This window comes from Solenopsis invicta, chromosome 3, assembly GCF_016802725.1.
Source record: "Solenopsis invicta isolate M01_SB chromosome 3, UNIL_Sinv_3.0, whole genome shotgun sequence".
Taxonomy (NCBI): Eukaryota; Metazoa; Arthropoda; class Insecta; order Hymenoptera; family Formicidae; genus Solenopsis; species Solenopsis invicta.
The window spans coordinates 5,275,742-5,293,551 of record NC_052666.1 but is presented as its reverse complement, the minus strand read 5'-3'; the positions used below and the strand labels follow the sequence as shown (position 1 = coordinate 5,293,551).

The window sequence follows — 17,810 nt, the reverse complement described above, 5'->3', positions numbered from 1 at the left end:
TAACCATTATTTGAGTTTATAAACTATAATTTACAATTTATTCAAATGTAATTAATGTTTTATAAAACACTTTTATACATGAAATAGGAAATAGAATGCAACATATTTTCCCGTCCCACTTAACACAGACTTCGGACTGTCGGATATATAAACATCAAATACCCGGTGTGGTTAAAAAATGTGTTGCACAGCACATAGATGCTATCAACTTGCAACATATGTAAACACACACTACATTCACACTTTACAATTACATGTACAATAATTAATAATGTAGTAATTATAAATGTTACAATAATCATACATACATACAAAACATACATACACGTATAACATTAAAATATAATTGATGGATATAATTAAAAAAACATACATGAAATATATCACAATAACAATGTATCACACTGCTACACTTCTTCTCAGATGCAATATGTTCCGCTTTTGCTAAAACTTTGCATCTTTCCTTCGATCTCATCTCCACCCACATACTCGTACCACCACACTGCCTGAAGGCATATCTTCGTTAAGAAAACATGACTTCTTCAGGTAGATGACTGATCGAAGTAGAAGGACCTACCTAACTTATTGTTTTTAATCTACTCATTCATTCGTTCACAATAAACATTCATATAACCCAAATTTTTATATAAAGATAAAAAAAAAGAAAAGTAATACACATTAAAATATACAAAAACAAAAATTAAAAATGCATACCATTATTTACAAAATTTTTTTCTAACTGAATATTTTATATCATTCTGTAGATTTTTTTTTCTTTTTTGAGCATTATTTTTAAAAATCGCACGCATTCGCTTAATTTCACACACGTTCTTTATTACATCGTTTTGCAACATTTCGACATCGTTCTGATCAATATTAATTTCATTTTTATGATTGCACCACCATACAATATTATTAATCGCAATAATACGCACTACTATTTTAAACATGTTGGTGTGATGCTCCATACATTCATGCCAATTCATACTTGCATTCCAATTTTCTAAAAAATCTAACAATACTTTTAAAATATTACGACGATGAGCTCTAGTCCTTAATAATTTATTTGTCAAACTTGTGATTTGTTTCATGCAAAATAAAAACGAATTACTTCTCAAACTACTTTCACAATTTGTAAAAAAATTTACTTCTTTAAGAATTAAGTTAATAATATCATTGTGACGATCCATAGAAGATGCGATCATCACTTCTTCGGCAACATTTTTATCCAAAATTAATTCTGATGCTTCATCATCGTTATACGTTACACTACATTCATTGTCACTAGATTCTAAATATTTTTCAAATGTACACAAAATGTCAAAACTGTCACTTTCGCAATTACCGCGACGCATCGAAATACAATTCATATTGTTAACCAGTAATGTAAAAAATGATTCTTCGAATTGACGAGGTGTTGGATTAATGTTACGTACCGCGTGACTACGAATTTGGCCAAAATAATTTTCTAAAGGATCCTGATTACAAAATCGCGTATTTAATTTTCTAAAATCATATTTTTTATTTAAAATTTTCCATAAATTTTGAAAACCATTTATTGTTGACAACCAATTTGTTAAAGTTGATACCGATTTTACTTTAGAGCGTGAAATTTTGTCGACAAATGACATTTTGTGCAATTGATTTTTCGCACTCACCCAAAACGTATGATGTTTACTGTTTTCCGTTACAGAACAACGTAATTCATTGGCATCCTCTCTTCTATCATCACCATTCACACTGTCAAATAGATCATTAAAAAAGTTCACTACTGTCGCTGTCGCTATTTCTTCTTCGCCTATTTGGATGTCTTTCTGGTTAATGGATACAACGCCTATAAAAAATATTAAAATAATTATTAAACAGAAATAATTTTCAGGCAAACATTTGTATGTACAAGTAAAGATAAAATTACAAAATATATCAATTATGTATATAAATACATGCATTTGTATGATTACATATTTTATATTATACCTATCTCACATATACATCTTATACATACATACAAATGCATGTTTGTTACTAATGATTTTATTTTTATGTAATTATGTTAATTAGTATAATACTTACATTTTGATGTTGCGAAAGTTTGACCGAATGGTGTTGATCTTTTTATCCATTATCCAGGCTGCTTTTAATGTGTCCCACGATGCAAATCTATCTTCTTCCTCCGGAGTAGACGAGCGCAGTAATAAATCTTTCGATATCAAATTGTTCCGTATTCCTTTTATAAGATGTGGTGGATCGTATAAATGGATTACGTTTTGATCTCCAACGATGTATGTTTGATCTGTAACGGGACGATTCAAAATGAAATAATGCGGACACACATATTTTTATTTCCTTTCTCATTTATTGTATATTTACTTTCTGATGTGTTCTTCAAATTCTTCTTCATTGCTGTACGTAATAGTAGCTCTTTAATTGCAGCTACATTGCAAGAGCCTTGGTCACACACTGTCGCGACTACGTGGAAGCCTGCTTTTTTTATTTGCAATACATGTTCTTTAATATTACGAATTAATTGAGCGGTATTAGTCTGTTTACTACAAAAACTATATGAAAGTGGCATCTTCCAGCCAGAATGTAATCCGCGCAACATAAAAACTAAAGCGTGATCCGCGATTTTGCCAGTTCGATTATTGCCCCAATCCTCAAGACCACAAATGATATCGTTTCGGACATCATAAGTGCACTTGGGTTGGATAGATACCTCATCCCACATAAGGATACACACCTTTTCTTTCATTGACATTTTTTGAGATACACTCTCCAAATGTCTCAAGATAAATGGGTTTAATCCAGGATGTACAGATATTTTATGCAACACCGACTGCAATGTCTGAATAGATGGAATTTGTTTGAAAATGGCTCTTAAAGAATTATAAGCATGCTTTCCCATTGTCTTGTACAGAGCTAGTGAGAAAGCTTTTTGTTGAGCATTAAAACGTTGTCCCTACAGAATGTTAAACAATATTAATAAATACATAAAGTTAATAATACCTAAAATTAGCAAAAGTGATATTAATTACACATGTAAATGATAATTTCAAAGAATTTTTTTTATGTTCATTACTTTTTGTTTGTTTATTTTTTTATTTATAAATATCAAAATTATTTATACTTTAATACAAATATTTTATACAAAATAATTATTACATAGATACATATTTTTATACCTATGATCTTTTTTATTTCACCAATTAATAATGATCGATCTATTAGTAATGCAGTTTTATTTGCTTTCTGTCTTTTAAATGTACACAAAAACATGCATATATGTGTGACTGTTTTTGTGTACAATTAATTTTCCCTTTTGATTACATAAAAAAATTAGAAAATGCTTTTTTTAAATATGAGTATATTTCTAAAAAATAAGTTAATACGGTTATGCACAATAAAAATTAGAAACAGGGGATAAAAAACAAATTTTAATGATTTGTGACACATAATAAATGTATTTATTACAATAATGTCAATATATTTCAGAAATACAAAATGAAGTATATGACAGAAATATAATATGTAATGCAACATACGAGTACATGTAATGCAAATTAAGTTCTTTTTAAAATATCCGTTATGGCTATTGCACACAGGACGCCTCAACGCGTTACGCTCGGCAAGTAGTCAATCATTCTTTCGTTTCACAGCGAAATGAAAGAATGATTGACTACTTTGCCTCGTTGAAGCATCTTGTGTGCAACGGGTCTTAGCCTGTAGACTTTTCCATCTGCTTAACAGCCATCTAAAAAAAAAGAAAATTATTATGTAAACGGCGTAGAAGATTACAGTAAATAATAATTCAAATTGTACTAATTACTTACATTTTTTATCATCTTATCCAAGTGTTTTGATTGTCAGAGTTTGCTTTTTTCTTCTTTTACTCCTCTCTTCTGAATGATCTGTTCCTTTCTTTTTTCCATGTTTATTATACCTATTGCATCTTTTATTTTAACATCTGGCCCCTGTACACGAATACAAAATTAACTGTACAATAAAAATTGTAAATAAAAGTAGTATTAATTGTAAATATAAGCTTAAAAACATGCAAGTAAAAGAATTATAAAAATCTTACCTTGCTAAAAATACTAAAAATATCCTGTTTACCTCCTCCATACAAGTCGCTTTATAAAAGAATTTTGACATGCATATCACAAGTGCAATAGAAAATTTTCAAGCATTAATATAATGCAAAACCACAATAGAAAATCAGGAACCAGATTAATAGTACTTAGAAACAGTGCATCAGATAATATTTCAAAAACATATATACATGTGTAATTTACGAAAAAGAAAATTGATCCGTGTATAAAATCAGTTAATGTACATATCATAAAAAATATAAATTAATAGATTAAATTGTATTAAATAAGAAGCTTTATATGTGTAATACCTTCATATTACTTAAAATCTTCAAAAATCGTATTAATAGATTGTTGTGCGTGTTATTAAATAAAAATATCAATAAACATTTCAAAATAATTGTAATATATTTATCAATACTTTTATTATATTTAATAGCATTATTGATCAACATGGCAAATAATCAACATAAAAACCTCAAAAATGTGTATTAAAATTGCAGAGTAATGAAGTGTATGACACAATAAATGTAATAATTGAAAAATTGTTAATGAGCTTTAAATAAAAAAGTAAAAAAGCAATAAGCATTATCATCGATTAATTAGGAAATCCACAGTTTAAGTTATGACAGATTATGTTGTATTGTAAATACTTTTAATTAAGACGCATTTAGAAGTTGTGCATACCCATAGAAAAAAACGAAGTAAATGAATAATAATTATCTCATGAGAAATAGCATACCTCCATGACAAACAGTAAATATATTAAGAGGGGGACTTATTTTTTTTTAAACGTTAATAAAAAGTGAAACATTTTATATAAATATAAAAAACATTTTATTTAAATATAAAAATTTTCTTAAAATGTTTACAAAAATAACCTCAAAGTTTTGAAAAGATAAATCTTTTTGTTTTTATTTTAAATACAGTTAACAAATAATTTTTTTTATGTTTTAAAATTGCAACCCCTCTTAATATTAATAAAGTAAAACAACAGATAAATATAAAAAGTATAGAAAAATGGAATAAAAAAATAACCAAGAACACACACAATATCAAACAAGACAAATCATCAAAGCAAGAAAATATGAAATAAACATACCTCTGGTGCACGTTTTAAGTTTTTTTTTATGATATCGAAAAATATTTTCTGCGACTTCGTCAAATCTTCAGTGATGCTATCCCATTTATTTGTGCGTGATTTCTTTTTTTCCCTGGCGTGCTTTTCAATAAGTTTCTTCTTTTTGTTTACTTGTTTCTTCAATCTTCTTATGTCATTTTTCAGGTATCTTACTTTTTCATGATCAATAGATTTTTTCAATATTGGCATAAAATTAGGAATGCACTGTACATTTTCCATTGCTACGTTACTGACATTAGTATTATTAACATTACTATTATTAACATTACTGACGTTACTGATGTTATTGATATTACTGACGTTACTGACATTATTGATACTACTGACGTTATTGACATTACTAACATTACTATATGACATAGCACAATCATCATTATTTATATCTATATTAATAATTTCTGCATTAGCATTTACAGTCTCTGTTTCAATAATTGAATTAATGGCTAAAGCTGGAATAGCATCTGGTTTTAAAACGCGCCTTTTGGTATAAATGTTAATCATTTCATCTGGAAAATGTACAGTACAAATCCGTAATTCGTCCAATACTTTTCTTGATGCACCTGTAACACAAAAAAATCTTTTTTGTAGATATATTATATTTTGCATAGACACAATATTTATATGTTTGGATAAGAACCTTCACATAAGAACATCCGTGAGATGTTACATTACATACAGCCCACTTGACGGTACAAATGCTTTAAAGCATTCTTTGGTTAATTTGTAAAATTTTTGGTTCTTATTGGTTAATCAAACGCTTTGAAGCATTTGTAGCGTTAAATAGACTGCAGCCTAAGTATAAACTGTAAATTTAAGCATGTACTTATAAACTTAGACTAACACACAAAGCAATCCATAATGTAAGTATAACTATGTAAGTATAACTATGTCTTATAGATATTCTTGTGTGGAGGCTCTTTAAAGAAGTGCATTGATTCTACATTACCTATCAAATCAGTTCGTGTTATTGTTTTGAGCCATTGTTCTGCTTTATTAACATCTTGTGGAAATCGATGCATGGGTGTATCCTTTTTGGATTTGCATTTGGGCACACAACACCTACGTACCATCTTGACTACAATAATAAGCGATGATATATATTTAGTATAATAAATTTAGATTATATATATATATATATACAATATATATATATATATATATATATATATATATATATATATATATATATATGATATATATATATATATAAATTTATTATATATATATATATACTATATATATATAATATTATCTTACAATTAGTCGCTACAAATTCTCTGCTCTAATTCTACGTCGCAGGTCGTTACAGGTCCAACAAATCGCCAATAACTGCTTTGTCACGAAAGAATATGAAAAAATAAACTGAAATAAACAACGAATCCAACGATGTCCAACGGAGACTATAACCTTATAAACATATTATTTAATTTGATAACAAGGGGATTAGAGCGGAAAAGAGAAGGGTCGACGGTGCTGCCTCTATGACTGTCCCCCTTGTATTACAGAACTAACTCCACTTCCGTCGCTACAAAATCTAGCGAGTTTGTCCCCCCTGATCGCTGCCGCTAACCTCACTAGATTATCCATCGCCATCGAAATCGGCGTGCGTGCGTGCGTGTATGTGTGTGTTTCTACACGCCGATTTCATTATCATTTCAAAACTAGGATGTGTGTGTGTGTGTGTGTGCGCGCGTGTGCGTGCGTGCGTGTGTGTGTGTATGTATGTATGTTTCTACATAAGGTTCACATCTGAATCAAGTATCCTAGATTGCGGATCCTGTTGCATGCCGTACACAAGCATGCATGCCGTGTACGTGTGTGCTCGCATTCACTTCAGCACACACATATACGGCTAACATGCTGCGTGTGGCATTCGACAGAATTCGCAAATTGAGATTCTTGATATGAATTTATTTTTCTAATCGGGTCTGTTGTTTCAGCAAGAAGCGAGGAAGCTCGCTGAAGTCTTCATCAACTTCGAAAGTGATAGCAGAAGAGAAAGAGGAAAAACAACAAAGACTACAAAGAGAGAAGAAAGAGCAGGAGGAGAAGAGATTAAAAGAGAAAAAAGAGGAGGAGGAGGAGAAAAGATTAAAAGAGAAGAAAAAGGAGGAGGAGAAAAGATTAAAAGAGAAGAAAGAGAAGGAGGAAGAGAGACTAAAAGAAAAAGAAGACAAGAGGCGAAAGAAGGAAGAAGAAAGAAAGGAAGAAATAAAAGCAATGGCGAAGGTATGATATGTATTTTAAACTAAACCAATTTTTTTAATTTAATTTTGTACTAGCACAAACATTTTTGTGTCAGCGCAAGGAACAAAAATTTATTTTGTTTTTCAATTCACTTTGAATGAGAAAATAAACGACTAAGAAATTTTTTTTTTTATTGTATACATTTTGAGTAACAGTTAGATTGAAACTTGAACGATTATATTTGTCAAAGTGTTTAACAGATTCTGGACTAGTAATGAAATATGTATTACTTTTAGGACGCGATTTATAAAAATGTGACATACTGCAAAGTCAGTAGAAGAGGAAAAAGCCATATTATCATTTTTCCTCTTCCATTGATTATGCAGCATGTCACATTTTTTATAAATCACGTCCTAAGTAATAAACATTTCATTAATAGTCTAGAATCTAAACACTTTGACGAATACAACAGTTCAAGTTTCAATTAACGTTACTTAGAATGTATAGAATAAAAATAATAATAACTTCTTAGTCGTTTATTTTGTCATTCAAAGTATATAGAATACAAAATAAATTTTTGTTCCTCATTAAAAATGTATTAAATAACTCATAAGTATTTATTCTTAATTCAACTAAATAATGTAACTAATTAATGATTAAATTTTTATTCATTATTCATAAGTGGCTGAATAGAGAATAAATTTTTTTTTATAAATAAATAACCAAATAACAAATGAATTTTTATTGTTTCAGAAAATAGAATTCATGAGGAGAAACATTCAATGATTAAATAAAAAAAATAATCGGCAGAGATATGGTCGTGGAGGATACACGAGATATTCAGCGCCAGCGCAGCGTACGCGTACCCACCACCACAACCTCCGGCGTACCCACCACCGCAACTGCAAACGTATCCACCATCGCCAGCGGGAGCGTACCTGCCAGGATACCCGTCACCGCCAATGTATCCACCACCGCCAGCGGGGGCGTACCCGCCAACGTATCCAGCGCCGACGTATACGTATGCATCGTACTACTACCATCAATAAATAAAATTTCATTTTTTATTTATGAAACCATTTTACCAATATTTACAAATATAAATTTGAAAGTAATTTTTTTTAGATTTTAAAAAAAATTTAATTTTAATGTGACTTCTCAACCGATGCGTGGGCAATATAATTGCTCTCAATAGCTTTCAATATATTTCAAGTATGAAAGAAACTTTTTTTTCAATTTATTATAATGTCAATTATCTCTCAATGTCGAGACTTTTCAAGTCAGTGCCAGACTATGCGTCATATTCCATTTATGATTATAAACTATGTAACAACCTGTGTTTTGTCCGAGCGCGGACGAGCTCAGGGAAGCCAGGGCTCGAAGGAAGGTTGCCGGGTTTAATCAATTCCGAGATCGGACGTGCGTGTAATGTGTAATGACTTTATTTACGATCTACTAATGACAATATGTGCCCGCAGTTCGCGGATACACGCGGTGCATCCGCGACGGTACGGTGACGCGGGTTTATAATAAGAAGACGCGGTATTACAATAAAAAGGCGCGGTATTTACAGTACGAAGACGCGGTATTTACAGCAAGAAGACGCGGTATTTACAGACCGGGGATCTATGTACATACGTCCGGTCGCTCGCACTCGGGTCGCGGTCGGTGCGAGAGAGCGCACGATAGCGCGGTCTCGCTCGCGCTTGGTGTCGGTATCGTCGCGAGGATCCTACGATGTTTATGTCGTCGCCGGCCTTGTCGGTCCGCGGTGCGCGCGGGCCGGGACGCCCCACGCTAGAAGCCGCGTCGGTGTTCCGCGAATTCGCGACAGGTGCGCGGCGGGATTCCCTTAGTAGGGAATCCCCGACGTGAGTCGGTGTCGGCTGCCTCGAGAGCTCTCGATGGAGGCAGAGATATCTCTACCCCCTTGGTGGCAGTCGTTACCGTGGATGTTTGGACGGAGATGGGTTGAGGGAATCGTTGAGATCTCTCAACGGTGGCAGAGCTCGCTCTACCACTCGGATTCCCTCGGTGCTGGGAAAGCGGGATCGGAAATCGCCGAGATCTCTCGGCGGTGACAGAGCTCGCTCTACCACGCGGATTTCCTGGGTCTGGCTCGGAGGCTGGACCGGAGAGGAGTCGATCTCTCTGCGGGATCGTCCGCCTTTTATACCCCGATCTCGGAGAGTCGGGGATGTTCGAGTGGAGTTCGGTTCTTCTCGGAATACAGCATCCCCGCTGCTCCGAGATCGGTCCGGTATCGCGCTCTCGCTTGAGCGTACGCCTCTCTGTCGCTCCAACGCCAGGAGCATGCGAATCCGTGCGCGTGCGCGCGGACTTCGGGCGTTTAACGGCGCGCTCGTCGGACCGTTCGCGTGCGTGTGTTCGAGGCGATTATCGGCGCGTAGCGCCTGTTCGTCTGTCCGGCGGGTGTTCGGCCGGACAGGGGGGCGGTTCGTGGCCCCAGGGGAACGATGCGGAGGCGCATCGTTACAACACCCCCTTCCTAAGGAGGCCCGAATCTAGGGGCCTTGATTAAGTCGCTCGGGCTGGCGTTGCGACTTCTCCCGACACAGGAGCGGAGTTGGCCGTTTCCGTTGAACCGCAGATGCCACCTGCGGTTCCCTAGCCGGGGCTTGTATTGCCGGCTGACGTGCACCGCGAAGTGCGGTACTTCGACCGTTATGCCGGGTTCTACCTCCACCGGTATTGGTGGTGGAGGCAGCGGGCCCATTACTCTGAGCGGTTCCAGAGTTGGTCGGGGTCTGGTCGGGGGCTCCCTCAACGGCGGCGGTCGCTGGGGCGGCGGCGGCGGTGACATCGTCAGCCACGTCTGTTTGGCCCGGTTGCGGCGATCGGATGGCTGCCGGAGCTGCCCGTTTCGCATGCCGGCGATTGCGGCGGAGCGTTGCGGCGGTGGTTCGGTCTCCCTGCTGGTGGAGGGTTTCGGCCGTCCGGATGACCCGTCCAATCCGGGCCGTTCGGGGTCGTAGCGCTCGACGTCGGCCTCCCCCAGGAGGTCGTCGATGGCCTGTAGTAACTCTGCGTCGCTGTGCTCCATCGCGCAGTTTCTCGCCAAGTGAGCGGTCGCTCCGAAATTTCGTCGGGTGAAGCGTTGTCCGGACGTAGATGCCTCGTGTTTTTGTTTTCTCGGTGCGCCCTTCTCAGTCGCTCTCGGTGCCGGCATCGGTGCTGTCGTTCTCGTTGTCAGGGTTCGGGGGGGGAGCCAGCTTGAGGTCCTGTATGTGGACGTGGCGGTACCACTTCCCCCGGTCGTCGCGGAGATCGACGATGACTGGTGATATGATTCGCCGAATTTCGAACGGTCCAACGTACTTCGGCGCGAGTTTGGCGTTAAACGCGTCCGCGCGTCGGGAGAGGGGGTGGTCGCGCTTCCATACCCGCTCCCCGACTCTTGGTGCCCATGTCCTACGTCGTAAGTTATAATAGCGCTCCTGGCGCTGGAATGCTCGCGCTAATCGTATGCGCACAAGCTCGTACGTTTCTCGGAGTCGTTTCTGCAGCGCGCACGGCGTGTCAGCGTGATCTGCGTTCGCGCGCTCCTCGGGTCGCCGTAGCTCGCGGCCGTGATTCAGGAACGCCGGCGTATGCCCGGTTGCGTCGTGGGTTGCCGTGTTGTAGGCGAACTGAAGTTCGTGTAGATGTTCGTCCCACTGCCGGTGTCGTTTCTGGACGTATTGCGCGATCATAGTCTTTACCGTGCGGTTGGTCCGCTCGACCGGGTTGCAATGCGGTGCATATGCCGGCGTTAGTCGGTGGCGGATTTGCAGGTCGCGTAGGAGCTGCGTGAGGAGCGCGGAACGGAGTTGCGTGCCGTTATCCGACAGTATTTCCTCCGGGCAGCCGTGCCGAAGAATAATCGCTTCGGTAAGCGCGCGCGTAACGTTTGCCGCGGTGGCTCGCCGGAGCGCGCGCATTTCGAGCCACTTTGTGAAACGGTCCTGCATGGTGAAGAGCCAGATATGCCCCCCCGTGGATCGTGGCAGCGGGCCTACGAGGTCGATGGCGACTTGTTGCCACGGCCTGGTCACTGCGGTCGGGTGGAGGAGGCCAGCTGGTCGCTGTTGCTCCGCCTTGTACGCGAGGCATTGCGGACATTGCCGTACGTGCCGAGCAATGTCCCGGAACATTCCCGGCCAGTAATAGTGTGCGGCGATTCGGGCTATCGTTTTCGCAATACCGAAGTGCCCCGCGGTAGGCGCGTCGTGGTAGCGGCGTAGGATCTCCTCCCGGTTTTCTTTCGGTACGCATTCTTTCCATTGCGCGTCCGGAGGGATGTCGCTCAGGTCGAGGCTATGCAATAAGTGGCGGAGCAGGCGGTCTCCTTCGATACGGTAGTCCGGTACGGTCTGGGGTGCTGTGTCGACGCGTTGCCACATCCGTCGGAACCAAGTGCATCGCGGTTGCGCGACGGCGTTTACGTTGCTTCGGCGGGATAGCGCGTCGGCGACTTTGTTCAGGGAGCCCTTTCGGTACTGCACCTCAAAGTCATATTGCTGCAGCTCGAATGCCCACCGGCCGAGGCGGCCGGCCGGTGAGTCTAACTTCTGCAGCCATTTCAGTGACTGGTGGTCGGTAATCACCTTGAACCGGTATCCCTCCAGATAGTCGCGCATCCTTCGGATGCCCCATAGCACGGCCAGGCACTCGAGTTCTGTCGCGCTATAATTCCGCTCGGCGGAGTTCAAGGTGCGGCTGGCGTACGCGATAACTCGTTCGCCCTCCGGAAAGTACTGCGTGAGTACGGCCCCCAGCCCCGTAGCGCTTGCGTCTGTTTGCAAGACGAACTGCCTCTCAAAGTCGGGGCATGCGAGGACCGGCGCGGTAGTCAGCGTGGTCTTAAGACCTTCGAACGCTTGCTGTTCGTCTTCCCCCCACGTCCAGGGGGCGTTTTTCTTAGTTAGCGCGGTTAGCGGAGTTGCGAGGGTGGCAAAGTTTTTTATGAAGCGTCTATACCAGGAGGCGAGGCCGATGAATTGCCGTACTTGGCGCACATTTTGCGGTGTCGGCCATTTCACGATCGCGTCGGTCTTTTCAGGGTCGGTTCGTATGCCGGTGCGGTCGACTACGTGTCCCAAGTACCTAATGCGATTTACGCAAAATTTGCACTTGTCCGGGTTCAGGCGGAGGCGAGCGTCGCGTAAGCGGCGGAATACCTCGCGAAGCGTGTCGAGGTGTTCGTCAAAAGTGCGGCTGGCGATGATGATATCGTCGAGGTAGACGAATACCTGCGGTTCTAGTTCGGGTCCCAGTACGGTATCCAGTAAGCGTTGAAAGGTAGCGGGTGCGGAGTGCAAGCCGAACGGCATTACGCGGAACTGCATCAGTCCGCGCCCCGGGACAGTAAACGCGGTAATCGGCCGGCTAGCTGCGGACAGTGGCACTTGCCAGTAGCCGCTCTCCAGATCGAGCGTGCTTAGGTATCGTGCGCCGCGTAGTTTGTCTAGAGTCGCGGGAATCTGCGGCAGCGGGTACGCGTCCGGTTCCGTGACTTCGTTAACGCGGCGGAAGTCAATGCAAAACCTATGTTTGCCGTCCTTTTTCTTTACGATTACAATCGGGGAGCTCCAAGCGCTGTGGGATGGCTCAATCACCCCCTCCCGTAGCATTCGATCGACCTCGGCGTCGATGATGGTTTGCATTGCCGGGTTACGCGGGCGGTAGCGTTGTTTGATCGGGGGCCCCCCTTTTGTCCGGATGACGTGTTCGGCGCGGTCGGTGGGTCCGCGCACGTGTCGGAAGCGTGGTAGCTCCTCGGCTAGGAACGTCCGGAGGCGGGCGTCCTCCTGTGTGTCCTCCTCGGCGGAGGCCGTGATCTCCTCCGAGCGCGCGTTTCGGGCGACGTGGTTCGTCTTCAGCGGCGGCGGGGGGACCGATAGTTGCGCGCGCGCGAGCACGTCGACGCCGATGAGCGCGTCAACGTCGAGTCCGGACATTACTTGTACCCGGTGTTCGAATGTTTGCCCGCCTAGGCGAATCGGGAGGATGAAATGCTCGCGGATCGGCGTGCTCGTGCCGTCGGCCAGCCGAACTTGGCCGGTAGCTGGCCGCGCGCGGAATCCCTGGCGTACGAGGCGATCGGCCGCCTCGGGGTTGATGAATGTCGCTTCGGAACCGGAGTCGAGGAGGGCGGTGAGTCGGACTGGTCCTACGTCGAGTTGAATGTGCGGTCGTGGGGTATATTCTATGCGGAGGGCCGAGGCGTTCCCGCGACTTCCTCGGCCCGGCTGGCGTTTCCCGGTGGCGGGTGGCAGTCCCGCGTGAAGACGCCGTCTTTGCCGCACTGGGAACAGAACTTTTTCGCGATACGGCGGCAGTTGAACCGGGTGTGTCCCCTCTGCTTGCATCGCCAGCAGCACTCGTTACGGTCGTACGCGGTCGCGGCGGCGGACGGTTTGGCCGCTTTCTGGCGTTCGGAACACTGAGCACTGATGTCCTCGTATTCTTCGGCCCGGCGGAGGAGGTCGGCAGCGCGGGATATACCGTCGCGCGGGATGTACAGCTTGTACCGCGGGTGCATGCCGTCGTAGAGTATGTCAATCTGTTCGTCGTTATCGTATCCGCCCGCGCGTCGCATCATGGTGAGCACGTCGGTCGCAAATCTGCGGTACGGCTCTTCGGTCCCCTGAGTTCGGGCTTGGATATCGCGCTTCAGTTTCGCGATGTACCGGCGCGGGAAGAAGTATTCGCGGAAGTCGGCGAGAAATTCCCCCCAAGATTGCCAGGCCGTGCGGTTGTTTCGGTACCATAGCAGCGCCTCCCCGCGGAGCAGTTCGGGCAGTCCGCGCAGGAGTTGCTCCCCCGTGTACCCGTATTCTGCTTGCAACTCCTCGATGCGTTCGAGGAAAGCGGCGGGATCTTTCCCGTCGAAATTACACCCCCATTTGCGTATCTGGTTCATCACCGCGGCAGGATCGCTACTGGCCCGCGGAGTTTCCGGCGTCTCGACCTGGATCGTGACCGGGTCTGGCATAGCTGGCGGCGGAATGTACTCGGGGTGCGACACGACGTAGTCGCGTAGACGTTGGCGTAATTCGGCTACGCTTCCGGTCGGATTGAGGCGGAGGCTCTCTAACGTGCGGACTAGTTCGTGTCGTTGGATATTGTATATCCACGCAAGCGGCATCACCGATCTCGGAATCAATTTGCGGATGTCGGAAACGGTCCCTGTTCGGGCGCCATGTAACAACCTGTGTTTTGTCCGAGCGCGGACGAGCTCAGGGAAGCCAGGGCTCGAAGGAAGGTTGCCGGGTTTAATCAATTCCGAGATCGGACGTGCGTGTAATGTGTAATGACTTTATTTACGATCTACTAATGACAATATGTGCCCGCAGTTCGCGGATACACGCGGTGCATCCGCGACGGTACGGTGACGCGGGTTTATAATAAGAAGACGCGGTATTACAATAAAAAGGCGCGGTATTTACAGTACGAAGACGCGGTATTTACAGCAAGAAGACGCGGTATTTACAGACCGGGGATCTATGTACATACGTCCGGTCGCTCGCACTCGGGTCGCGGTCGGTGCGAGAGAGCGCACGATAGCGCGGTCTCGCTCGCGCTTGGTGTCGGTATCGTCGCGAGGATCCTACGATGTTTATGTCGTCGCCGGCCTTGTCGGTCCGCGGTGCGCGCGGGCCGGGACGCCCCACGCTAGAAGCCGCGTCGGTGTTCCGCGAATTCGCGACAGGTGCGCGGCGGGATTCCCTTAGTAGGGAATCCCCGACGTGAGTCGGTGTCGGCTGCCTCGAGAGCTCTCGATGGAGGCAGAGATATCTCTACCCCCTTGGTGGCAGTCGTTACCGTGGATGTTTGGACGGAGATGGGTTGAGGGAATCGTTGAGATCTCTCAACGGTGGCAGAGCTCGCTCTACCACTCGGATTCCCTCGGTGCTGGGAAAGCGGGATCGGAAATCGCCGAGATCTCTCGGCGGTGACAGAGCTCGCTCTACCACGCGGATTTCCTGGGTCTGGCTCGGAGGCTGGACCGGAGAGGAGTCGATCTCTCTGCGGGATCGTCCGCCTTTTATACCCCGATCTCGGAGAGTCGGGGATGTTCGAGTGGAGTTCGGTTCTTCTCGGAATACAGCATCCCCGCTGCTCCGAGATCGGTCCGGTATCGCGCTCTCGCTTGAGCGTACGCCTCTCTGTCGCTCCAACGCCAGGAGCATGCGAATCCGTGCGCGTGCGCGCGGACTTCGGGCGTTTAACGGCGCGCTCGTCGGACCGTTCGCGTGCGTGTGTTCGAGGCGATTATCGGCGCGTAGCGCCTGTTCGTCTGTCCGGCGGGTGTTCGGCCGGACAGGGGGGGCGGTTCGTGGCCCCAGGGGAACGATGCGGAGGCGCATCGTTACAACTATTACGAATTTTCTGTTTGTCATTCTGTTTGTATAAGATTAGCGAGCAATGTGCATCGACGGATTCGCGCAAGGTGTGCATGCATGCACGTGTCATTTGTGCTGATTTCATTAGCCAAATGATTAAACAAAATCTAAGAGCGTGAATCATTACGAATCAATTTGTACTAATTTATTAACGTAAATCAATTTGTACTGATTTATTAATATAAATCAATACAAATTGATTGATAATGATTCATAATTGTAGAGATACAAAAAACTCTCGTGCCAAGTATGTAGAGCTACGCTATGCGATCCGCAAATTTTTAAACGGTATGATTTATACGGCGAATGACAATTTCTGTAAATCTAAGAATTGTTCACAGTTTGTTACTTACTTTATATTTTTTTTCACACATTTATCTTTTTTGTTTAATAAAAATATCTTTTGAAAAATGGGTGTAATGGGATTATCATCCCGTTACATCCATTTTTGGTTTGCAGAACGAATAAATTGTAAGCGGACATTTGAACAAAAGGAACGAGAGAAACTATGTGGAAAATTAAGATACTCATTACAATGGCACTATTGAAAGATAAATAAAATTTTAGTTTGAAAAAAATTATTTTGAGATTTGATGAAGACTGTAATTTTAATGTGACTTCTCAATCAACCCATGCATGGGCGATATAATTGCTTTCAATTGCTTTCAATATATTTCAACTATAAAAGAAACTTTTTTTTCATTTTATTATAATGTCAATTATCTCTCAATGCCGAGACTTTTCAAGTCAGTGCCAGACTATGCGTCATATTCCATTTATGATTATAAACTATTACGAATTTTCTGTTTGTCATTTTGTATAAGATTAGCGAGCAATGTGCATCGACGGATTCGCACAAGGTGTGCATGCATGCACGTGTCATTTGTGCTGATTTCATTAGCCAAATGATTAAACAAAATCTAAGAGCGTGAATCATTACGAATCAATTTGTACTAATTTATTTACGTAAATCAATTTGTACTGATTTATTAATATAAATCAATACAAATTGATTGGTAATGATTCATCATTGTAGAGATTCAAAAAACTCTCGTGCCAAGTAGGTATGTAGAGCTACGCTATGCGATCCGCAAATTTTCAAACGATATGATTTATATGGCGAATGACAATTTCTGTAAATCTAAGAATTGTCCACAGTTTGGTAATTATTATATATTTTTTCATTTATTTACCTTGTTTGTTTAATGAAAATATCTTCTAAAAAATGTATGTAATGGTATGAGAGGTTTTGCCTCCAAAACGAAAAAATTGTTACCGTACGTTTAAACAAAAATAAAAAAAAACTTATGTAGAAAATTAACATCCTGTACCTCTTCTGTATAATAGTTACATTATACACATGTAAATACTAGCAAAGTTTAATTCTACTGTCATCTAATTACTCATTATTGTCGTATTATATGTTTCTCGGTGTAAAAATTGAATCTAACGTTCTAATGGTAAAATAATATATTCATTGAGAGGTATCTTATAAGAATAAATAGTCACAGTGCAGCGACCACTGCAGTTGAAGTGTAGGAAATAAAACAACGGGGTACGGACTCACGTACATCTGTCCAAGCTTCAACAAATGTAAAAATTCGTGTATTTTGAATTTAAATAAAGATGAGTCATGAGAAAAACAACACCAATGAGATCATACAAATTTGTTTAATAAAATAATTAACCCTAAAAAAAGTCCATCCTTTATTTCTCCTTGCATCGTTGCTAAAATGACAAAACTTTATAACACCCCAGTCGACACACAGATTCAAAAAGAATTGCAGAAGAATTCAGGCTTATGTTATCAATTTAAAATTCATTTTGATATTCAAAAAGAATTCTTTTTTTGAAAAGAATTCTTTTTGCAACTGAAAATGAATTCTGATTGATAACATAAACCTGAATTCTTTTTGAATTTTCTGTGCCGATTGGGACAGCTCATCATATTTGAACGTCCTTCGTAATTATTATGGTCCAACACAA

At 42.1% G+C, this 17,810-nt stretch overlaps 1 protein-coding gene across 1 annotated transcript; it reads right to left on the bottom strand.

Moving 5' to 3' along the window:
- Positions 1-3,560: 3,560 nt before the first annotated feature.
- Positions 3,561-6,612, bottom strand: LOC113004395 (uncharacterized protein PF11_0213-like). The gene is made up of 5 exons (XM_039447386.1): positions 6,487-6,612; positions 6,176-6,304; positions 5,191-5,789; positions 3,831-3,971; positions 3,561-3,751 (listed from the first exon to the last, which is right to left on the bottom strand). Exons 2-4 carry the CDS (start codon positions 6,297-6,299, stop codon positions 3,864-3,866), a joined length of 831 nt encoding a protein of 276 aa, XP_039303320.1. The 5' UTR covers positions 6,300-6,304; positions 6,487-6,612; the 3' UTR covers positions 3,561-3,751; positions 3,831-3,863.
- Positions 6,613-17,810: the final 11,198 nt, after the last annotated feature.

Excerpts from the sequence above, each read along its gene's own strand:
- LOC113004395 (XM_039447386.1), bottom strand. The coding sequence starts at position 6,299 with ATGGTACGTAGGTGTTGTGTGCCCAAATGCAAATCCAAAAAGGATACA. Across the intron at positions 5,790-6,175 it reads AACACGAACTGATTTGATAG|GTGCATCAAGAAAAGTATTG; the intron begins GTAATGTAGAAT and ends TTTGTGTTACAG. Across the intron at positions 3,972-5,190 it reads ACTTAAAACGTGCACCAGAG|GGGCCAGATGTTAAAATAAA; the intron begins GTATGTTTATTT and ends ATTCGTGTACAG.